The 24,185-nt window shown below is 40.8% G+C and overlaps 1 protein-coding gene across 5 annotated transcripts in view; it reads right to left on the reverse strand.

Annotated features, from left to right (window-relative positions):
- Positions 1-24,185, reverse strand: part of grid2 (glutamate receptor, ionotropic, delta 2) — a 356,741-nt gene that overhangs the window by 94,777 nt on the left and 237,779 nt on the right. For all 5 annotated transcript variants that reach the window (XR_007962806.1, XM_052068607.1, XM_052068609.1 and 2 more), the window contains exons 6-8: positions 19,723-19,896; positions 13,564-13,725; positions 10,389-10,508 (exon numbers count right to left, since the gene is read on the reverse strand). Coding sequence is in view for 4 of the 5 variants with exons in the window: in XM_052068607.1 (XP_051924567.1) it covers positions 10,389-10,508; positions 13,564-13,725; positions 19,723-19,896 (456 nt within the window). In the remaining variant the exon portion in view is untranslated. The remainder of the gene's footprint in view (positions 1-10,388; positions 10,509-13,563; positions 13,726-19,722; positions 19,897-24,185) is intronic.

The raw sequence follows: 24,185 nt of genomic DNA on the forward strand, positions 1-24,185 counted from the left end.
TTACGGCAAAGGCAACATTTCCGATTTGGAAAGCGGAAAATATCAGCAACATCCTGATTTTATGGACAAGAAGTTTCTTGAACCAAAGTAGAACACTCCCATCATCCCATCAAGGTCATTGATGTTGAAGAATGTTCCGTTATGCATTGGGCCAGAGGACAAGGAGATCAAGTACCCAATATCAACACAGCCTTGCATGTGGATGGGATGCCAATCCAATGACGAGTCCGTGCAACCCTATCCAGGGCCTGTAACAAAACTGTTTCCTTTCTGGACTCCAGTATGCGGCTCTTCGGGGGTTCACAGCTGCTTAGGGAATTACTATTATGGTAAGTGTATGTGTGATGAACAACCCTTAAAGTGAAAATGAGGTCTTGGTAATTATAAAGGCAATAATTGGCTGACATTTTTAAATAGCTCAGGTCCAATATTCATTGATGATTGGTGGCAGAGTGAAGTGGCCTTGATTGGCCTCTCGAGGTAAAATCCTTCCTGAGAAGACGAGCGATGCTAATATTTAGTGAGTTGATATATGATTGTGCTCTTCATTCACCTCAGGGAACTTGATGTGGTTAATCGTAAAAAAAAGCCTCTCCGCTGTCACCCTCTCTCACTTCAGCAAAGTTGGATGTCACAAAATTGTAATGTGACACAAATAGTAATGTGACCAGAATACCCTTCATGTTAAAGAAAATGTCGAGGGCGGGGAAAAAAAAAATCATGACAATATGAAAATAAATACGTTTTTCGCTGACAAAACAAATAAGGCAGACTCCTAATGTAAGAGGAATAAAGTCAGAATTTTATGAGGAATAAGTCATCATGTCCTATTTTATTGAACGAATAAAGCTATCGTGTCACAATGAAAATTGAAAATGTTACGAGAAAAAAAAACATGAAACGAAACTGGTTCAAGACTTAAGTTAAAGGTAATATGGCTGCACGTCACAGTGACAGGAGTATCCTTCTACTCTTAGAGCAAAACTTTATAAATACTTCATAAATGGAGGGGGGGGTAATAAGAATAAAGTCGTGCTTTTTCAGGAAAAGTCATTTTGAATGTCACACATTAACCTGATCAATTTGGGAACAGCAGCAGCTGCTCTCTCTTTCAGGAGATACACCATGAATTCATCAGCACGTATCATTAAATATTGTTCAATGAGAAAATGAGCACCACCTGTTACTTTTGACATCTTCTCATTACTCAATGACAAGTTGGTCTCTTTGTAGACGCGACCGCTATCAGGTCACCGATTTACTCGAGATTTGCAGGAAACCGAAGAAACGGCATCTTTGCTCAGCCGTTAACATTGCTTCGTCAAAAAGAGCAAGCCATTTTTAACACATTAGAATTTCATTTGTAACAAAAACAGATCCACATAGGGATTGTAGACCAATAGTGTACCACTAGACTGTATGACCAATAATAGTATTGATTTGAGACAAAATATTAAATTTACCAAATGAAAATAGGTTTCCGCCAGACAGCGAGGATCGACAAAAAGATTAATGTCGCACGTAAAATGTGAATTATTGAACCTGACAAATTGCACTGGCTGATTTTGCATTGAAAATTTCCACCGCTGAAAGGCGCCAAGTGGAATAATTGTGTGCAACCATGACTGCAATTTTTGTGACAAAATGAGAGGCGGCGGGAAGAACTGATCGTTCTATTCATGTCAATATTTTTAAAATGCCAGAGACAAAAATGATTGTGTCATTTGGGCTATTCCGCAATGTGGTTTGAGAACTTCGGAATGATTTCAGGGCTGACAGACGCATTAAAAAAAAAAAAAAAAAAAACAATACAAAACCAACCAAAAAAAACCTCCTCAAATCTGCGTTTCCTTGCATCTTAGTCCTTTCAGCACATTGACAATTGGTGATGACCTTTCATAGATCAGTTTTTGGGCTCGCTCTCCAAAGTTTTAAACTCAATGTAATGGACGATGGGCACATACATGCAGCGATCACTCAAAAACAAAACACGCATTTTGAAATGATAGATTTTTTTTTCTCTCGGTAACATAGCCACGTGTTTGCTCGCGTCACTCACTAATGCACAGATGTCAAATTCCTGTCCTCGAGGGCCAGTATCCTGCTTCTTTTAGATCAGGGATGACCAATTCCAGTGCTCGATGGCTCCTCTCGTGGATGTTTTCGATGTTTCCCTCCTCCGACACGGCTGATTCAAATGTTCAACACATTGGCAAACTCTGCGGGAACCTGATAAGGATCCAGTTGTTGGACGAGGAAGACATCTAAACCATGCATGTGCCTTGAGGACCGAATTTGGTCACAGTCTTGGTAGCTCATGTGCAACATTGTCCACCAACTGCAATTCCAAACCGTGAGAGTGAAATTGTCATTCCGCAGCAGCTATTTGGAAGCAAATCAGGCCCCTGGTGTCAAAATGCACTTGTTCTTCATCAAAGGTTTTTCCCCCATCAGTGGACAAAAGAGGGGCCTCTGTTCACAAAGCCATGGCGTGTCTAACATAAGGGCGTGACCTTGGTGTCAGACAGCCGGCTCTGGTTTTATTTCCCCGCTGATCACTTTCTCGTTGGCCCGCCGCGAGCTCCTGTGTTTACTGCCGGGCCGTAGCCAATTAGGCCCTTCGTCATCCGCCATCCGTCAGTCCACCTTTTCTCTGTCTCACTGTCATTGAGCATCAAACGCGATGAGACATGCATTGTTGTTGACGAATGCATCCGATCCTCACAGGCATCCCCCAAATATTTGTGGTACTGGACTGCTCATGTCTAGTCAGATATTTGGATGTTTAGAATTGTGGCTGTACTTTGCAGAGCTGGGGGACTCGAGTCAAGCATTGTGAATTACTGAAAGTTGCTAATTTAGGGACTTGGAGCTTGCTTGACTGAAACTTTTGAAAGACAACTTACAATTTTAACCTTTTTAATATGTACTGTATGTACAGTATATTTCTATTATTGTGTAACCTATTCAATGGATTTTCATGACAAAGTCATGAAATTTGAGGCGGTGTTCTACAGAGGGCTGACTGGTATATGAGTCAGTTTAAAAAGGAAATATTCAGCTCAATGTTGGTGTATGGATAAGAGATTCTCTCACACACACACACAGATACACACACACACTCACGCACACACAGTATGATTTGGGCTTAGACGTGCAAAGGGATTCCGAGCATCTGGGGACTAAAACTTCTCTGAGCTTGTCATAACACCTTGAGAAGTGCATGTGACTGCCAGGCGAGTTGTTTGGTGTTACTCTGCACTGTTTGCATGACTGCTGTGTTTGTTATGGCGCACCAATGAATGTCTCGCTCAGGGTAGTGTGTGACAACCCACGATAGTTAAAAAACAAACAAACACATAATTTCACCTACTTCTCTCCTCTTCCAAACTGAATTTCAACAACACACCCAATATCCTATCAGACTAAGTAAATGTAGAACAAAATGTCTTCATGGAAGGCACAACAACTTAAAATATCATCTCAGCTTGTTGGAGGTTTGCAGCGCTTCCCCAGCATTGTGTCAATAACATGGAAGAGATATCAGGTGACATGCAAGTAGACCTGGACACCCCCACAAGACCTTCACAAGACTCCCAGAATCAGGACGAGAAGACAACCCAAAGACATTGCTTGTTTTTTTCAGCAGCATACATCAGACATTGTAGGGAGAACATACAACCAAATAGAATATCAGCTTGGAAATAACGGCAAGTCTTTCCCAGACAGCCCAGCTCACGAGGAAACTCAAGCACACTCCCAAAGAGCTGAATGAAATCCCGATCCAAGTTTCAAAGGTAATACACCTGGAGAACATCCATCATGAATTACTGTCAATCTTGAGACACGTGCACAGGAATAAAGTGAAAAAGTTGGAATGATTTTGATTATTCCCCTTTTCTTCCTGGTGGATATCTTGGCGGTTTTGGTATCTGTAATTTCATCGATTGCCATCATTACGAGTGATTACATGAGATGCTCTCCAGCCACAAAAGTTGCGTAGGCTGTGCAATTCCCTACAAAAATGGCCAAGCGCACTGAAAAGACACCAGGAGACGGGTCGAAACACCAGAAACTTGCAGCCACCTGCTTTTTTAATTATTATTATTTTTTAAATACTTTTTGGGTGAAAGTGAAACTGATAGGACGCTTAGGGTTTAGTGTATATTAACATAAAAATAGATAATATTAATACTGCGCACACAGACACCCCACCCTCTCCATTTCCCCCCTACATCCTCCGCGATTGAGGGTTGGGCATACATTTCACTTCCAAGCGGAGCTTTTCTTTACCCCATTTGTGTTTTCTGCCCGACCCTTTTTTTCCTTCAATCCACGCATCATTCACAGGATTCTCTCTGTTCTTCTTCTTTGCCTTCCCAACCCATCCAATCTTCCTCTCTCCAATCTTCCTCCACATCGAGCAGTTCGGGGAGAGGCCTACTGAATGAAGATACATGCAAATCTACCTAACGGGCTTTAATACACTTCTCGGTCACCGTCATTTATTTATTTATCATTTTGCATACGTCCACCCCATCGGCGGTCTTTTTCTTTCCGCTTTGTTTAACGTCACTGAGTTTCATTTCGTCAAGCTCTGTATCTGTCTCGTACGTGTTTGTTTTGTGCGTGACTCTCCCTTTCCTCTTTTGTCACCCTGAGGAACCTTTTTTTTTTACATAATTGTAATAATCATTTTCACGTGTGCTTGTTCCTCATGTGATCTCCCTAAAAACATTTGCAGCGAGAACTGGCCCCTGAGAGCTTTACAACCCCAAACACCCTGTTTGTTGGTTAATGCCCAAGGCTGCTGCATAATATCTGTGGGCTGTGCTTAAATAATCCGCATTGCTGTAACACCTTATACTAATTATTTTCCAGTAAGCAACCGTGGTGTATTTGACATCACTGATAAAACACAATCTGCCCTTTAAGTTTCTTGTTGTAGTGGGTAAAAACCTATCATGGTTTTTACTCCCTCAGCACAAAATTGACGAAGAGGCGGATATCGATTTGTTTCCGCTTCAAAAACAAACAACCTCAACTTGCGTAGCTCTTAAAATCAGCGGATTTAAATCACAGGGAAGTTGACGGAGCGAAACGCCTCAAATGTAAGTACACATTTTTGCCCGCTCAATAAAACAATACACAAAGAGTTGCTAAATGTAAGTAATGCGAGAGTTTGTCCATTGGGAAAGTCGGCCCTATGAAAACAACACAGCGAATGGTCATGTTTGAGTCACAAAAAATTCACATTTTTTTCTTGATAGATATAGATGTAGATACAGCCAGATATATAAATGTAATTGTTCATATACGAAGTCAAAAAGAGCTGTATATTTTTATGTTGATTTCAATAGAGCACCAATCATGTCAAATCCAGATTTATTTCCTCACATCACTTGAAAATCGGCACATTTCTGTTGCAGAACCCACGAGGGGAGGCGAGAAGTCGTGGATTTTAATTTCCTTCTCTCCAATTTAAAGGCCCACAATTACTCCCTGGAGGAAATGTCCTCTCGCTTTTATTTTATGAATAGAGCCGTTTTGTGTGTCACAACATCTTCACCGGCGAGGGGAAAAAAAACCATCATCTGTCAACGGCAATTTGGCCGAAGCTCCTCCGCGTATGCATGTGTGTAGAGTATTAGTAGCCCTCTGTGTTGCCTACTAACGTTTAGGCACTATGACGCTAATTGCCATGCTTAGCCAAAAGGGTTAGCTTAACATTTCCGAACAAGCCGGGAGATTTGTACATCTGTTGGCTTGTGTGCGATACTTTGCATGCGTTTTACGCGAAGCTGTCACATCAAAACATCATTTTTCAAACCTTCAGCGCTACTAATGCTTCTCATGGGATACCTCAATGTTTCCCGAGGTCTCGAGAGTGCCATGTGCTCTCATTTCTCTCCATTATAGTGGAGTACTTTTCCAGGAAGGGAATACGCATGATAGTTGAAGGTGACCTCGATTAAAAACTGGGCAGTTTTACGGGTCACTCTTTCCCGATTAATGACGAATGTGTGAAAGAAAGAATGCCATGGCTCGATTACAACCGGAAATTTTTTACTCGTTTTGTTAGAAGAAACATCGACTGTATGTTAAGCACGAGATAAATGCTTTCTGAACCCCCTCAATAGTAACATTGTGAATATTCTTGTAAAACAAAATGCACAAAAAGAGTTCTTGCAGTTAATGTTGGTTTCTGTTCTGCCGTTTTGTGCTGCCTTTGAATGAGAATTTTTTTTTTCAATGCAAGTGAGCTCTTATGTGGCGAAGAAAAAAAAAATCACACTGGCTATTTTGTGGTTGGTTTCTGTTGTACGTGTATTGAGGAATGTATTATGAACAATGACATTTTTAGAACACATATTTGGTTCATATTTAAAAGGGAATTTTTGTCATACATCTAGTTTGGAAGTGCGTAGTGCCATGTGCCCCCCCGCAGAAGCACTGATGAAAAATTGTGGGCTCCACCAACATTGACGTTGGCCAACCGCAAAGCAATGTCACATGACATTGCTTGTCCAATCAGTGCTGCGGGAAATTTAGTTCGCTCAGTAGTCAAAGTGTGACTGTCATGATAGTACGTCATGCACGGTTCATTTTGTGCACAATTACAGAAACGTACACTTATGACTAGAAATTGTATTTACTTTTTTTCTGGTTTTAATAAATGCATTTTTTTACATGTTGAATTTATAAAATAAACTTTTTTCACTCATGAAGGGCTCGATGAATGTGCATATGAACTCGTCGGGTTCAATACCTCGGACAAGGTTAAGAACCACTGTGATAGAGAATATACCCATGACGAGACATGTACAGTATTATTTTACACCTCTTCCTCCACTCAAGAACTGAACATTTTTCTCCCTCTCATTACCTGTGCCTTCAATTTTTTACTTACTGTTTCCGCGACAACTTACCTACACCACTACTTCAAATGTAGAAACGCAATGCCACTTTGACGCCTTCTCGTAAGTCTTTTAAGATGTCACGGATATCTAAGGAAGCTATTACACGTGGTGGGGACTTGTCCCCTGCCTCGGCTGTAGCTGCGCGCAGACGAATGCACAGGACGCCACGTATAGCCACTGAAGCTAATGGAGCAGAAAGCCAATTCTAGCCTAGTGTGCTGGTGATAATTATGACCGATTTCAGATGTCGCCTGCTATTATTGCCGGCACTTCACATGTATATGCGTGACGGTGAAATATGACAGGAATGAATGTCATAAGACATGGTAGAACACCGAATGATAGACAGAGTGTTTTAAGCATTTTAAGCATTGACTAGTCCAGTAATGTAATGTTTGATCCTAGCAATTTATGCATGCGTCCGCACCTGTTGAATTCTGTTATGTGTATACATATATAGCTAATAAATGATGATGATGATGAGAATGGAAAGAAGGTGGGTGAGAATGATAGAACAGGAAAAGAGGTTATCAGCATGAGAGCCTAGAATGCGGTAGAAAACCTCCAATGGATCATTCCGTTCTGGACTTAATTGGGTCTGATTAGACTTTCCTTTTGGAATGCGAACAGCAGTTTCTCAATTTATGGAATGCAACCTGCCAGGAGACATCAGCCCACTTCACTAGACCCAACAACTTTAACCAAACCACTTCACCACCACTGTTTGAATTGAAGTCAAACTGAATGTTATTGTCCACGAGGGATATCACCTTTGGGAACTATAACACAAGTAAGTAAGTACCGGTAAGTAAGTAAATGTATGCTTTTGTTAACAAGAAATGTCAGACTTTTTAACCACCAAACAAGAATTTGGTAAATTTAAGTAACATCCTCTCTAACGTCCTTTCACAGTGAAGATGTGAAAAGCTATGCTAGCTTCTCATGCTAGCTGTGAACTGGTTCCCCCCTGTCATAAGCTCAATATATATATATATATATATATATATATATATATATATATATATATATATATATATATATATATATATATATATATATATATATATATATTCATTCATTCATCTTCTGAGCCGCTTGATCCTCACTAGGGTCGCGGGGTGGTGCTGGAGCCTATCCCAGCAGTCTTCGGGCAGTAGGCGGGGGACACCCTGAATCAGTTGCCAGCCAATCGCAGGGCACATATATATATATATACACACACATAGTATACACAGTACACACACACACACACACACAGTCAAACCTCGGTTTTTCGAACGTCTCTGTTCTCGACCAAATCGGCTTTCGACCAAAAATTTCGAGTTAAAAAAAATAAAAATCAGTTCTCGAACAAACTGAGCACACTAGAATGCACCACTTGACTCCTCTCGCCTTCTTTATACGAGGAAGTGACGCTTCCTCAGGTAGACAAGGAAGTGACGCTTCCACATGTAGCGTTCCATTGTGAGCAGACGTGTTCAATAAAGATTTTTTTTTTTAACACGTCTGTTCGAGTGTGGTTTCGCTTTTCAAACAAATCGGTTTTTGAATAGCCTTCTGGAATGGATTATGGTTGAAAACCGAGGTATGACTGAATAAAAAAATGTGTCTGTGTGTGTGTGTGTTTTGTCTTGATGTTACTGTCAACCAGAAAATCTGAATTATGGACGTAGACCCGCAGTATAAATCCATCCCAACTTGAAAAGAGTGGGCGTGAATTAAAGCTGGCATTCAGTAGCATCCTTAGAATTAATAGCCATAATTAGTGCCTCTGTGTCTGCATGTACAGTGATGTGCACAAACACTTTAGCATATCATAAATGAAACCTGTCCACACAGACCCTTTATATATCAACATGTCAGTGCTTGGAGCCTGTTGCCCATATTTCAAAAAGTGCTAATGCTGTGAGCTCCGTGTGCAAAAAAAAAAAAAAAAAAAAAAGCTTCAGAATGTGGCGTTGTTAATATTTTTACAAGACAACCATCATTACTCAGCATGCAGCCGTGTGTAGAATCGGAATAAATTTGGACACATGCGGCGGCGGGGAAGAGAGATGAAATTGATCACCGAGTCAGAAAAGTAACGCACTCTAAAAGCTGCTGGAGTTAAAAAATGCTTTAAGAGCACAGTGGGGGAAATGGTACAATCACTTTTGGCCGTGCTCTGCATTCAAATTATGACAATAAAACAAAACTGTCCAACAAACAGATTCATTATTAGTCACATTTTTGCTGCAAAAGGACCAGTTATAGTCCAGTACATTGGTCATTGAAAAGCGTATACACAATGAATCGTTTTTAAGTTTATCGTTTGGTGATTAAAGGGGACATTGTGAAAACTTGACTTTTGAATCATCTCTGCAGTGCCTGCACATCTCTCAAGTGTGATATCAAACAAAGTAGATGCGCTACCCACTCATTTTGACCTTTGATTTTTGACCTCTGAGATTCCGTGGTACTTTCCAGTTCAGTTCAGCCTTTTATGCATAAAGAGAAACCCTTAATTCGAGCTACGCATCATAAAATGTTACACACTGTGTTGTATGAACAGCTTTTCTGAGGAGGCAGCATTATGAGACAATACACACACTCGTGCTAATGGGGCAGTTAACGCAGAGACTTTCTTAAAGCAATATTTACTTCTCTTTAGTTACTTGATTCCATGCTTATGTTTCCTGTTATGAAAGAAAAGAAGAACAAGTACTGATAAAGGGAATGGTTACCACAGTGGTAATTAAGCAATTTCATTCGGCGAATTGAGCTTAATGTAATCATGCTGTGATTTAAAGATTCATTTTTGCCTATGAAGATACGCTGCTCAGTACACTTCCCTTATCTTCATCCATATGCAGCTTGAATCGGGGATGGAACTATGTGTGTGCGCGTGTGTGTGTATGCACATGCTGTCGCACTCTATGCTCTATGGATCTAGCCAACCGCCCTCTCGCTGCCTCTCAGATCAGTCTGCAAAGGCTTGTTTCTCGGATGTCTTTAAAAGATTATCAAGAGCGATGATTCTGTGCTGTGGGGTGTGTTAAACGATTTTTCCAGGAGGAGACTCGCGATTGTTGGTGAAGATATCCTTGCGTGTGTGTGGGCTGTTACGTGTGTGATTTTGGGAAGAACATGCAAACTCCACACAGGAAGGTCGGACGGAGCCAGAATCGAAACCTCCACTTGAGGCAGATGTGCTAACCCATCACCCAGCATGCCACCGGGAGGTAAATTGTTGAGTCGACATATTGACAAGTCACCAACCAACCAAACAAACTAAAATATAATAAAACTCTAATGTTCTCCTTACGCCACACAAAAAAAGAAAAAAAAAAAAGCAGCACAATTATATATCGAGTCACATGAAAGGAAGGGGCTGCACTCAAAATAAAGACTAAAAGCAAGCAGGTAAAGGACTTATGTAACTCCACTCCTGCCGTTTGTGCAGACATGATTCGCGGTTTGTTGACTTACCCTGCTGACTCCTCGCCCACGGTCTTCTCCGTAGTTTGTGCCCAGGATCTCAAAGAAGATATTGGGGTTGGTGCCGTTGTCGGTGAACTCCAGGAAGCTGGTCAGGCCACTCACGCCAAACTACAACCACATAAGAAAACACTTTAAAAATATTTATTTCACAGTTGTTACACAGATATAAAGTTGCACAAAAATGAAAAGTTCAAACCGTCATCCTGCTTCTCCAGTAAAAGATATATGGGTGAGTGTGCATGTGCGTGAGAGTGAATGTATGTTCGTGCATGCATGCATGCATGAGTATGTGCAGGCACATTACATTGCGCCGTGTGGTTTAGCATTGTACCAAATCATTTTGATTGGTACCGTATTGTATTTCACCATATCGTAGGGTATAAATGTAGTGTAGAGTGCAATGACGTTGTATCATATTGTAACATACTGTATCGTAATGTAAAGTACAGCATCATCGCGATGTATCGCATTGGACTCATATTCTTTTCAATCATATATAGTGTCAGATCTTGTATCATATCATCTGTTTTCTAATCCGTTTATCCTCACAAGGGTTGTGGGCGTGCCGGATGCAATCTGAATTGGTTGCCAGCCAATCACAAGGCACACATCGCCGAATAACCATTCACAGTCACACCTAGAGACAAGTTAGAGTGCTCCATTAACTTGCGTTTCATATCATACTCCACCATATTCCATTGTACAGTGCATGATAAGACACTATCGTAGCGTACCGTATAATACCTCATGGTATCGTATGTATATTGTACTTTAACATATTCTATGGTATTAACAATGTTCCACTCATATTGTATCATACTATGCTGTATTATATTGGACCATATTGTCCGATATCTCATACAATCACATCAAATTATACCATATACTTTTGAACCATCTCGTATTGTACTCTATCGCATTGTGTTTTATCATAACGTGTAGTATTTTACTCTCATGTTTTGTTTCAAAATGCACTGTATCATACTGTACCATATGTCAGCGTATTGTCCCATATGACATTGTAGCATATTGATCATGTCATATATGTAGGGCGTATTTTAGGACATATATGTTTTGGTATCATATTGTGATGATCACATTTCGCTTGGTATGATGCCAGTTTAGGACTTGGCTTTCCATCACAAGCAACAAATGGCGCAAAGGCAAGAAGTCAGTTTACATCCATGGGAACCAAATAACATACAACAGTGCAGTTTAATAACTTTTTCGTGATGCAATCCAAAAGCTTCCTGCAGTCTCTCCACTCTCTACGCATTACACTCACCGTATTTCACTGCAGCCAGTCATAAATTGCATCATAACGGTCAGAAAGGCGCTTGTAACGAGCGGAGACGGATCAGCCCATTATACCCATTCAAAGTGTTGGCTCTCCTTTAAGGCGGTTTGCGGCAAAGTGGAAATGGTGGTGAAGACAACTTTGCTAACAGCATGAATTTCAGCAGGTTTCAGTTATCGGGAGAGCACACAACAACACGTTTTGGAAGTTAGAATGAGCTATTAATGCGAACAAAAAAAAAGTGGTGAAAAAAAGTATGTTTTAACGTTTCTAGGACATATATATAGAAAAAAAAAGAAATATATCGGTAGATGTTTTTAGCTTGTTGTGCCGCATGACAATTTATTCTATTCTTTATTACGATGTACTGTCTGCAGTCCGATTATATTTTGGGGCTTATTTGCAGAAGACTCAAGAAAAAGAGTGTAATGGTATATTTAATGAAAACAAGCAACAAAAAAACATCATGGCAGGAAAATTGCTAAATAAACAACACATGTCCATGAGTTTGAAGCATATGCCCACATTCAAGTTCCTATTTTGACTCGTCTCTTGTGTATTATTAGCTGGGTTTTTTTGTTTTTTTGTGCTAGTTGAATCCATTTGTGTGGCATATTTTAAAGTCATATTGCTTGTTAAAATAACTTTTGAAAGGATACCCCCCGCCCCCCTTTGTTTCTTGGCGCTATAGATGAAACCGCAAAATATTCCGTCTTTTGGAAGATTGCTCGTATGCTGTAGAATTCCCTCTAGGGATGAATTCTGACACCAGCAGATCCGAAAGAGTTTGGCAAGTTACCCCCCTTTACAACCTGTACAGATCCCATTGTTTTTTGTTTTTTTTTAATTCCCAAAGTACATCATCTCTCAATGAAAGTTTCACTCAACTTTCAGATAATACAACAATTCAATTATCAGGGTTTTCCGCACGCCCTCAACAGTTCACTTTTGCTCGTGTGTGTGTGTGTGTGTGTGTGTGTGTGCTTTACTTATTCAGCAGCCTTTTAGTTATTTGTCTCAACTTTATTTTCCCATTTCAGTTTGACTTGCATTCTTTCATCACGTTTAAATCCAGTTGGATCTGTGCCTCCTTGTTCTGATACATAAAAAAAAAAAAACACTACTCCAGGAACGGCAGCTCTATCGAACGACATCGCCGAGTGAAATGCTAATTTAGGATTAGCGCGAGGCAATAACAAATGCAGCGCGGTGACTTTCGTATCTATCGCGGCGTTTCACCTTGAGATCGGGCCATGCTTTGGCGCAACACTTTCATCAGCCAGTGCGGCTCTTCAAGAAGGCGTCCCTGGTGGCAATCTCTTCAGAGTTGATTTAAATATCGCCCAGATGTGACAGAGTTTATCTGTGTTAAATTTTCGAGTGTTTAGGCGGTTCACCTGCCCGTGACTTTAATTTGCATACTGCAACCATAATTATACATCGTCATCCAGGGCATCTTCAGAGAGGTTGGATTGTTTTCTTTAACTACATACTAAAGTGTGTCATAACAGTGTGTGAGGCGAGTCCTCAAGGGCAGGTGCTCTCAAACCTTTTGCTCCAAGGAATCCTAACACAAATAGAATCTTTTCCAATGACAAAGTTATGTTTTGTTTCGTGTAATTGGACTCTCGTCATTTCATTTATATTGTCGGATTTACTATTACCTTGCCTTTGCAAGCACTTTTTATTTATGCATTGTTTTTTCCCCGACTCCTTGTGACCGGCAATTTCCGTTTATACTTTGTCGGTGCGCATTTTTTTGTTCACAATAAATATTTGTTGCTACAGATTTTCTTTGTGTCTACGTTTGTGGGATCCAATCGCCATTCAGTTCATCCACGAACTGCGATAGTGTTCATCTCATACCTTTTTGACAGTGTCCAGCATGCTTTTCCCCCCTTGCCAGGGTTTGGAGTTCTTCCGGATGCAGCTCAAACTGGCCATGCTGTGCCACTTCCTGTCCTCCAGCTTTCGATGAAAGGTGTTCGCCAGCAGCAGCACCGTGTCATAGATGTAGCGATTCGTAATCTACAGACACAGACAAGGAGAAATATCCAACCCTTAAGAAAACAAAGCTGGAGAATGAGATGTTTGCTGCTGTTAAACTCATTCATCATTTCCATTACATTTTATTTTATTTATTCTTAAAAAGGTTAAGGGGGCAAAACAAGATTAAATAACACATTATTCCAACTGAGTAATACTATAAAATACAATTATTATGAATTGAAATGTGAAGCGTGTTCTTAACTTCATAATTTTTATTTCTGTATTATTGCATGGTTCCAAATATCTACAATTACGCAACAGTGACGAATAGAAAAACGATGACAATGATGTCACGTAGACTCAAAGGACGTGATAATGACACAAACAAGAAATACAACTCAAATGACAACAACAAACATGCAAGAAAATAAAATACAAATTAAAACAAGTAATGATCCACCCTAATATAAAATGGACAGCTAAAATAAAAACACAATCAATATTTCAAATGCATACGACTGCTATTCATAATAATAAAGCATATTTATTGTACTTGTCCGTTTTTCCCTGTAATATGCCTCGACAAGTTTCTCAAAGCCAATTGACATTAATCAAGGTTGATTTCATCTGGGATGAGTTGAAATAGACGTGCACTTGGCCAACTTGTGTTGATGTAAATGTGGGTGTTTTGCAAGCATCAAGTTAGCTTTGCTTTTTCTTGCAAATCCAGTATGACTCACTGCCAGATACACACAAGGCAATCTGAACCCACCACCGTTGCGCTAAAATGACATTTACCAACCACAGGATTGTTTTAAGTCCAAGCACATCTAAGCCTGCAGTGTGAGTGTACCTCCATGCAGCGAGGCGGGGGCGATTCAGCCCTGTGATGGATGACACTGTGATTTACTGAGACTCTCCTCTTCCACACACACAAAAAAAAAAGATAACGAGAATATAATGAAAAGACTGACGGCGGCGGCAGAAGCCGCCATTGCGCACACGCAGTTGACGCCCGCCATCTCCCATTAATTAAGCACAGTTATTTTGCACAAGCGCACGCCGGCAGCACCACCGCTCATACATCAAATCAGGACTGCGGGCATGTCTATTTTTAGACGTTGGCGTGTAGAAATAATCAAAGCGCTAGTGCACACAGAAGCATCCAACGACGATGGCCGCCACTCTTCATTTGCATTTGCAAGCGCACCCTGTTTGTTTCTCTAACTGGAACACGGGGCAGCGTTGTATTCGTTTTCTTGTATGAAAAAAGAAACTTGTTGACATTCATGTTACATACAATACTAGTCCTGGTGGTTGCATTTTGTGAGTCACCATTAAAGCACTGTAGACACGCACCTTCAGAAAAGTAACTGAAGCTGCAATTTAAATGCATATATTGGTATTCGCTGATAAATAGGATGCGGTGTCAAGGAAGTATGCTCATGCGATACATTTTGACAGAAAAACGCTTTGTACTATCCGAAAGGGGCTAAATTCAGTTTTGGGTGGTGAATGGACTTTACAGAGCATCTTCTATACCAGGGGTGCTCATTAGCTAGATCCTGATCTACCGGTAGATCTAAGACGGGGCCCAAGTAGATCCGAGGAGTGTCGAGGAGAAAAAAAAACATACAACCATTTGTGTGTCTTTGTACATGTTAATAATATATTTTTTTGTGTTAATGTACACTGCGCCCTAATCATCTTATCGGTCTCATTTTTACCCAAAAAATATTTAAAAATAAAATAAAGCAGGTAAATCTTGAATTTACGGTGGCACGTGATGACGTCACCGGAAGTTGTTAGCTCTCAGCAGTCTGCAATTGCAGCTAGTGATCAGAACTGTTGCGCTCTATCTTTTATCGTCATTGTTCTCATTTAGAGTTTGCTTTGTGTACAATTCACCGAGGGCATGAGCAAAGAATAGGAATCTAGGAGGGCCCAGGGAAGCATTTTAAAACGGTACGTGTGAGCTACGATAGTTAACAGGCTGCAAAGGTGCGTCAGTTTCAGGCTGTTTCTCATCAGGGCGTGTGTGTGTGTGTGTGTGTGTGTGTGTGTGTGTGTGTGCGTGCGCGCGCGCGTGCCGGTAAGGGTAGATCCAGGGAGGTTAGTTGATCGAAAAGTACCGGTAGATCTTCGATTCAAAAAGTTTGAGCACCCCTGTTCTATACCAATGGGCGGCAACCCAAGATATTGAAAGAGCACAGATCTCAGATATTTGCGTGTGGCAAGGCCATCCCTCCTCTGTCCGCTCCAAGTCAAGTCAGCTTTTTATTGTCAAATATGCTCTATGTGCAACATACAGTACAGATGAAATAACTTAAGGCAGCGTCGCTGTCGCCACTGAATGTTATCAAGCCATCTCCTTTTTCTCGTTTGAAAATTGGAAATTGAAAAAGCGAAAACAATCTTTTATCTAGTCTTCCATTATGTGTTTATTTAACACAAGTCAGGAAAACAAAATGAGACTGCCATGTGTTTGCCCCAAGCTCATTTTGCCTTGACCTGGGAAATCTTTTGCTACATATACATACATACACTTTGATTCTCTCCTCTTTCACCTCAAACTGCTTCAAACAACAAAGCGTGTGATGGAAAAGTGGTTAGGACTGCAACTGTACATGTTTTATGTTATGTGTTGTGTTTATTATTTGACTTTATGTTAACTGTTTTGTTAAGTGCTTTGTTACAGCTGCCGCTGTTTTTAAAGCGCTATATAAATCAGCATGTATTGTATTGTATTGTATTGTATTGTATGTATTGCTACAACCTCTTAGCATTAATTTTTTTACCCCGACTTGGAAAATAGTTTTGTTTTGTTTGTGTTTTTCAGTATTTAGAAGGTGTGGAAAAAGTGTGTAAAGAATTGAACTGATATATACCATTGAACATATACTGTAATATATGCCAAGGTATGTACCCAAGTCATTTTAAATTGATTGTTTGTTTTGTTCCGATTGTTTTTCATCGACTTTTTGTTCAGTGAGCAATTGTATATAAGATAGAGTATGAATGTTTTATTTATTTATTTATTTATTTTTAATGAAAGGCTGCATGGCCCAAAATGAGCACCTGGAAGAATTTTGTAGTCCCGGTTTGGCCCATGTTAAAACATCAATAACGAGTAAAGCTATATCATTGTATCGTGCAGTGGAAAAGCTTTTAAGGACACAATTTTTCAGCCCAGTTTAGCATGATTGATGCAAATGTCCTACTGCGCTATCCCAAACTGGAGAGGTTATGATAGGAAAAGAGCAGAATAATAAGTTTGAAATGAAAAGGAACTCAATGATGTCAATGACATCAAGGTTTTTCTCTTGTATAATCTTTTTTTGGGGGGGGGGGAGAGGGGCGACAGACAGGCAGATAAAAGAGAAAACACATCAAGCTTTCTCTCTCTCTGCCTTTGGAGGACTCTCTTGTCATATCTCTCGCTCTTTTTGCTTTTTCTGTGGAAATTAAAGTGGGGAAAAAAAATGTAACGCTCACTGTGGTGACCCCCTCCCGATCAATGGGCTCTGCATTCCGCGTGGGCATCATTTGTGCCCTTCCATGTGTGTTTGTGTGTGTGGAGCGTATGTATCAGCCTGCATTGCTTTGCTTTAGCGCAGTGTGAAATTGGGCATCTGAGGCCACTGTGACTCCTCTATGCGTCCCACCCATACAAGGTATAGAGCAAGTGTACATAAAAAACGCACTATCCTCCAATGACTTTAAGAAAAAAAAACTCACTATGAATTTAATGCATACAACGGGACGGCGGATGGGGTCTTATTAGGAATAACGGATTCTCCCTTGCACTGCACCGGAGCCTCCTGGTGTTGTTGCTAGCTCATTTGCATGTACTATAAAACAAGCGAATGCCTCATGCGGGAGGGGTGCCAAGCGGTGTTTTAAGAATTTATCGAGCGTAACCTCCCCCCACGCTGAGCTTGTTGCATGCCCTCAGGCAAATGCAGCAGGAAAGAAGCTAAAACCGATGAGCACAGGTCACCCTTTCATGCACCCGGTAACCTGGTAACATGATAAACTGTCCACTGTAGTAACCACTGTCCCCAAAAGGGTTTTGCTTGATTTAATTTTTATTGTTCGACCTCAGCAGAGGTCTGAAATGTATCATTTCAAGTTTGAAAGTCGACTCATCCATCCCTCTACTCAATTCCTATATCATCTTCCATCACTAGGAATTGTCCTGTTACTAGAAAGCGAAAAATCAGATGCACAATCACCAAAAATCGGTGCATTCAAACTTTTGTTGCTCGGCCTTGGCAGATGTCTAAAACCGATCATTTCTCGCGAAAAAGTCTTCAAAAGCTCTAAAATGACCTTGTTGTCTTCCAGCTGACCTTGTCGACTTGTTATACCGCGGCCGCGCCGAGACATCTTGACAAGCGCGGCAGCAACGATTCTCCTTTTAACAAATTTCCACGTCTCATCAAATGTTATCCCCAGGGCTCTTGTGCTGCCACATAAATCAACAGCACTAGATTCAATTTAATACATTTTGTCTTGGCACGTAAATAAGCGTGCGCTTCTCTTTGTGTCGCCTGTCTGATGGCAGCTTGATGACTCGCATGCAAATACACAAACACACACAGACACACCAAATACCAACATAACTGCATACATATTGTTGCCTTAGAGGAAGGGGAAGAAAAGCACAAGGAAGAATGAAAAACATGAGACAGATGGAAAAATAATGGGAAAAATTTTGAATATCTGGAACATAACTACACAGAAAGATGCTGGTCAACCTTACGCCAAATTAACCTTTTGATGGACAGTGGTTACTACAGTGGACAGTTTATCATGTCATCAGGTTGCAGGGTGCATGAAAGGGTTAAAAACAAGGCACAAAGAGAAGATGCCTTAAAAATCAGCCAACTTAATGTCGTCAAAAATACACAGCACTGTAAACAGGTTTTGGAGTGCAATCCAGAAAATAACCCCAAATGTAAACGTGGTCAGCAAAGCCTCGAACTGATAAGACCAGAAGTGACGGCTGAAGCTAATTTCCTAATGTCTCTGCTCATTTTTGCTTTTTTGTGTGTCTTTTACCATTGCTCAAGAGCATTAAAAGAGGGATGACATGACCAGGCTAATGACTTCACGGAGTCCAGAAGGAAGCGGAAGATACTTAGACCACATTTGTTTGGTGGAAAATACCAAATAAAAGCAAAACAGTGGTGTAGAGTACAGTCCAGGGCTCTAAACCAGTAGTGCACAAGCTACCAGTAGCTCACCACAAAGTCAAATACTATAATATAGAATTTTTTAGAAATGGGGTTCCAAACGAGAACCAGTCGGACATTGATTGATTTCAGCAAGCCGATGCTTTTAGTTACTATTTCTTTTCCGGGGGACTAACAGTGGTAGTAGGGGCAGCTGTAAGCTGTAATCTTTGATTTTTCATCATACATTTTCTCATGACACCACAGAGCCAATTTCAGGGGAAACATGCTGAATTTTGTCACGTCAAATACATTTGTCCCATTACCTTGGCTTTGCCCCATGCCTCTTGAGCATGTGAGCTACGCTAGTGCTAACTGGCGTCTCTTTCGAGTCTATGCTAGAATAATTTGGCTCCAGTCAATGTTATCGATGCAATGTCAAGACACCTGATCATGAAAATGTGTTAATATCATCGCAGGGTTACTGGACTGCTTGATTTCCTTTTTCTGAGAGGTGCAAGTATATTAATGCAGTGTTTCTGGGTCCAATTAGCAGACCAGCAGCAGATAAAAACAAATCCCAGCAAATGGGACCGGTGTTCTACCATGTATAGGGAACGCACAAATACTTTGTCACCTCATGTCAAATTTTGAAAAGCAAAACAATATACATGAGTTTATTTTTGACTCCATTGAATGTGTTATGTCTGTATGTTTGTTCCACAGATTGTCATTTTGACCAATAATCAGTGTGAAGAAAATTGTATCCAGGAAGAGAAGTCATTCATTAAAATATACAAGATCAATAAAGCGGTTGTTTCTAATTCATTTGAAATTATAATCTTTGTATTTGACTCACCTCCAGCTGCTGCGCCTTGGCGTTCTTGGGATCGCAGAGGGATGTGTTGATCCGGTGATTGTGCTTCACGCAACGCTGTGTTGTGTTCTGCGGCATGGGGAAGGTCTGGCGCACCAACGTCAGCCGACCCACCGACTTCATTACCAACTCTTGCAGGTCATAGTCGGAGATCTCCTGAGAGGGCGCAAAATAGAAAGGGATCGATACAAACAAGTTGCCGTGAGGTAGACGTAAACCATTCATTTAAAGAACAGTAGATGCCCACGGATTTGTGCAGGACAAATCCCAGGTGTGTGTGTGTGCGCGTGTGTATTATATTCTTAGGTGTATATCTGTGCTTTACTCTTCCTACACACTTTAACCCTTTAAGGGACAGCTGATCATCTTATCATTATTGGTTCATGAATGGGTTAAATGGATTTAAGCATTCTAAAATATATCTTTTTCAAAAGAGTTTTGAGCAAAATAAAGCATGAAAATACAGTACCTCGACAATATTGCATTATCTTAGATATTTGCCTTTAGGCACATAGAAGGCGAGCGCGAGTCTGCATGTCAGTGTCTGGCTGTGAACTCCGGCTGACAGCAGCTCTTACGTGGGTGTGTGTGTTCTGTTTATCTGCTCTACTGGCATTCAATAAATGGATGGAAAGTGCATCGACTGTGCGTCTCCTTTTCCACATCCAAGAGCAGTGCGTAAGTACAGTCCACTGTTTTTGAGATGTAGTGGCGCTTTCTGAAAACAGGCATATTGATCTTAGACAAACAACAAATATTGCACAATAAATGTTAAAAAAAGAGGGAAAAAAAGGAAAAGAGGTCAGAAAATGTTGCAAAGCAAACTTCGGTTCTGAACTAGGCAACATTAGTCCGGACTTACTGTGGTGTCAAACATATCCATCCATCCATTAACACCGCTCTTAACACCGGGGAGTTACTGAAGCCTACCCCAGCCGACTCTGGGCAGAAGGCAGACTACACCCTGACTTAGTCGCTAATCAGTTTCAGGGCACATATAGAGACAAACGACCATGAACACCCACATGCACGCCGTCACTGATCCCACGCTCCCCACACACAAGTCCGGCGAGTGTCCCGCTACACCGTCATCATCAAGCCTATCGTGATTTTTAACTGTGGCTCCGTAAAATTCTAGAGTGGGTCATAAAAATTCGGCCAATTAAAAAATATAAGATGTCGTAATTCAGCCCTTTCGCCCATTTTCTGTTGTATTTTTGATCCGAGCCAACAATTTAAATATGAAAAACAGAGGCTTTTGTTTCCTTTTTTTTAAGGTTAGATTAAAAAAAACAAACGCTGGATTCACTTTTTGATTCCTCAACTGTCCATTGAAACTGGTGAGAACAAGTGTGACACAGATTCTACCTGAGTGATCTTCAGCAACTATCCATCGATATACTCAACTACCCTAACCTATCTTATCTCCAGTGGAGATAAGACTTGCATGTTTTAAGTAACATAATGTTCATCCACCAAGTCCACACATTTTTCATCTGGTATCATAAAGAATGAAACGGCCGACCTTATAACTTGCTTTATCTGTGTACAACTATGCTCCGAGAGCACGTGTGATGTCATGTGTCTAAAATGTGTGTCACATTTGTTTTGCGTCAGTCACTAAAACAGCTTTTGAAACACACCACCACTCATAGTCACACTGGGTGAATGTTGTCCTTTTTTTTTTTTGTATTGAGAGAGGCCAACGCAAGCACGGAGACAGGATGGCTTGAAAATAGGTCCCATTTATGTGTGTTGGGATTTTTGTGCATTAATGCATTCACGTGTGAGACTTTTAGTCTTTTGAGAAGGGTGTGTGTGTGTGTGTGTGTAGGTGTGTGTGTGTGTGTGTGTGTGTGTGTGTGTGTGTGTGTGTGTGTGTGTGTGTGTGTGTGTGTGTGTGTAGCTGGGTGATACTTGATTCAATGCCTGCCCTTGACTGGCTGCCGTGAATTTTAATTCTCCTTTGACCAACTGATCTGCCAGTTTCTAAAGCAATTTTCAGCATTTTGTGTTCCTCTGTATTCTGTTTTCTAATCCAGAGCCAGCGGCCGACTGTTTTCAGATTTGTTCCACCTTTCACTCCCAGAAGCCCTGCAAATAGATTCCTCACTTGTACTGTTTTTAAACTTGAGAGGACAAGGCAGACAAACAAGGTTAAACATGCTCAATTATTTGACACCTTAGGTGAGGTAAGAATATTAACTTCTCTTGTATACACACATGACAATTTGATTTCTCTCTTGCATTGTTTGCACTGTCCACTGTGTTTAAAAAAAACACTTCAAACTGGGATGCATTTTCTTCTGTATGAGAACAAATCACAAGTCAGTAGACGCAAACACCCAAGGTGTCTCAGAATGAATAATTGTTCAGATTCAAACCAAATGGACTGTTTTAAAGTGCTCTATAAATATAGTTGAGTTGAGTTGAGATTGGGAAAGGAAGTGGCAGTCCTGCTGTCGAAAATGAAGTGTTGGTTTCCAATGTTAGCTAGAAACGCTAATGCTAATCCTACAACCAAATCCAACCCGTTTGTAACTCTGACTGTAACGATAACCCAAAAACTTAAGCCTGAACCTCAGAGGGCTATCGTGAGACGATAAGATCTCAATGCTCCTTTTTTTGACATATAATAGTGGGAGTCAAACGTGCAACACCATTCACAGACCATACAAACAACAACAACAAAAAAATATACTGGTACAGGAGTGTGTATTTGAAGTTACTCTCCGAATACTATTCATGTTGGAGATCGACAACAAACTCGGGCTATTTTCACTTCCCGTCACTCGCCTCAGGCTACTTCCTGTCAAACGAACATTCATCCAAACAGTTGATGAAATACCAAACTATGATGTTCAATCCCCCCAACACCAAATCACAAAATGTCCCTGAAAAACCAAAAAGTAACTTCAGGAGCCTGGCAGCTCATTGGTTGCTTACTCCATCAACATGAAAATCCTAATCTCTTGCATTGACCCGAGAGCACAGAGCCCTCTTTCTTTTTCTTCTGGCTTTTTATTTGAAAACATCTCTCATCCCTTATTATACTTTGTCCTCTGGCCCCACTCGTCACAGCCTCTTCACCTCTCCCCGAGAGACATTAAATCCTTCCTTCTTGAGTGAGGAAAAACTATTCATTTCTTTTCTAACCTTTCCGATGACCTCCCATTTCTTCTGCTCACCCTCCCAAGTCCTCCGCATGGGGGGAAAAAACCCCACACAGTCTTTATTGCTTCTAGTTATAGGATGATCATGCTCCTTCACCATCAATACTTTTATTAAAGGATAAGTTCGCACCAATAGTTGCCTCTCTAGTACGGTTGGCGGGCTAGAAAAGCGGATCCATTTTCCACCTGATTTGGTTTGTTTAAATGAAGAAGCCAAGGCAAAACATAACGAATCATGACAAACGATGATATCACTTGCTTTTCCAATTGGTGGGGGAAATGCAGCGTTCACGTGAAACGGGGAAAGGGTCAGGTGTTCGGTTAAATGTTAAGCGGTGAGGGTTGGGATTTGTCGTTGCGGGTTGGAGTTAAAGTCTCTGGGTAAGGGTTAGGTTGCATATTTTATTGCATATAATGTTTTGCTTAGCACACAGCAAGCAAAGAAAATTTCGGGGCAGTCTGGAACCTTGGCTTAAGATGAATTGCGTGAGAAAGCTGGAGTACCGGGAGAAAAGTCACACAAACACAACAAGTTCCGAAAAGCAAGGTCAAAGCCGAGAGTCGTGCCTCAAACTTCGGAACCGTGAGGCAGACACGCGAACCACTAACCCACTACGCCGTCATCCACAACATCTTCAACGCAAAGTGAACGCTACTTTTTGATAGACACGAGTGTTGAGACTTTTCAGTGTTCTCTTCTAAACTTAGGAGAAAAAAGAGAAGGAGTGCGTGTCCTTTATCGTTTCTCTTCCTCATCCTCACCCCCTGAGCAGAACGAAGGCGATGAGGAAGGGCAGCGTGATCAATTATAAAGTGTGAACTGTGCCTCAGTGGGACGTCGAACTGCTGGCTGTAGATAAAGCAAAGTTATGACAACCATACACTATCCCCTCATCCATAATAAAGCACAGGGAGGCAAGCATACGCTCCCTCCCATAGTCATGTTCAAAAGTACAAGAGAATATTGAAGGCTTCATCCACTTAAAGAGTCTGTTTGAATAAAAAAAAATTTAAAAAAAGCTTCACGCTTCCCATTACGAAGTCGTTGAATATGCATTGGAATAGAATATTGTAAATTCTTCAGGACAGCATTGTGATCGGCAGAAGTAGGACATTGTTTCGGACGATTTCTTGTGCAGTAGAGTGTTTTTGTTGCTTCGAGCAGTGATAAAAAGTAATAATTGTGCCTTAAAGTAATCACTGGCTTGAACTCTGTGTGAACAAATTATTTTTATTTATTTTTATTTTTTAAATTCATGAACTTTCATTGCG

Source organism: Hippocampus zosterae, chromosome 6 (genome assembly GCF_025434085.1).
Source record: "Hippocampus zosterae strain Florida chromosome 6, ASM2543408v3, whole genome shotgun sequence".
NCBI lineage: Eukaryota > Metazoa > Chordata > Actinopteri > Syngnathiformes > Syngnathidae > Hippocampus > Hippocampus zosterae.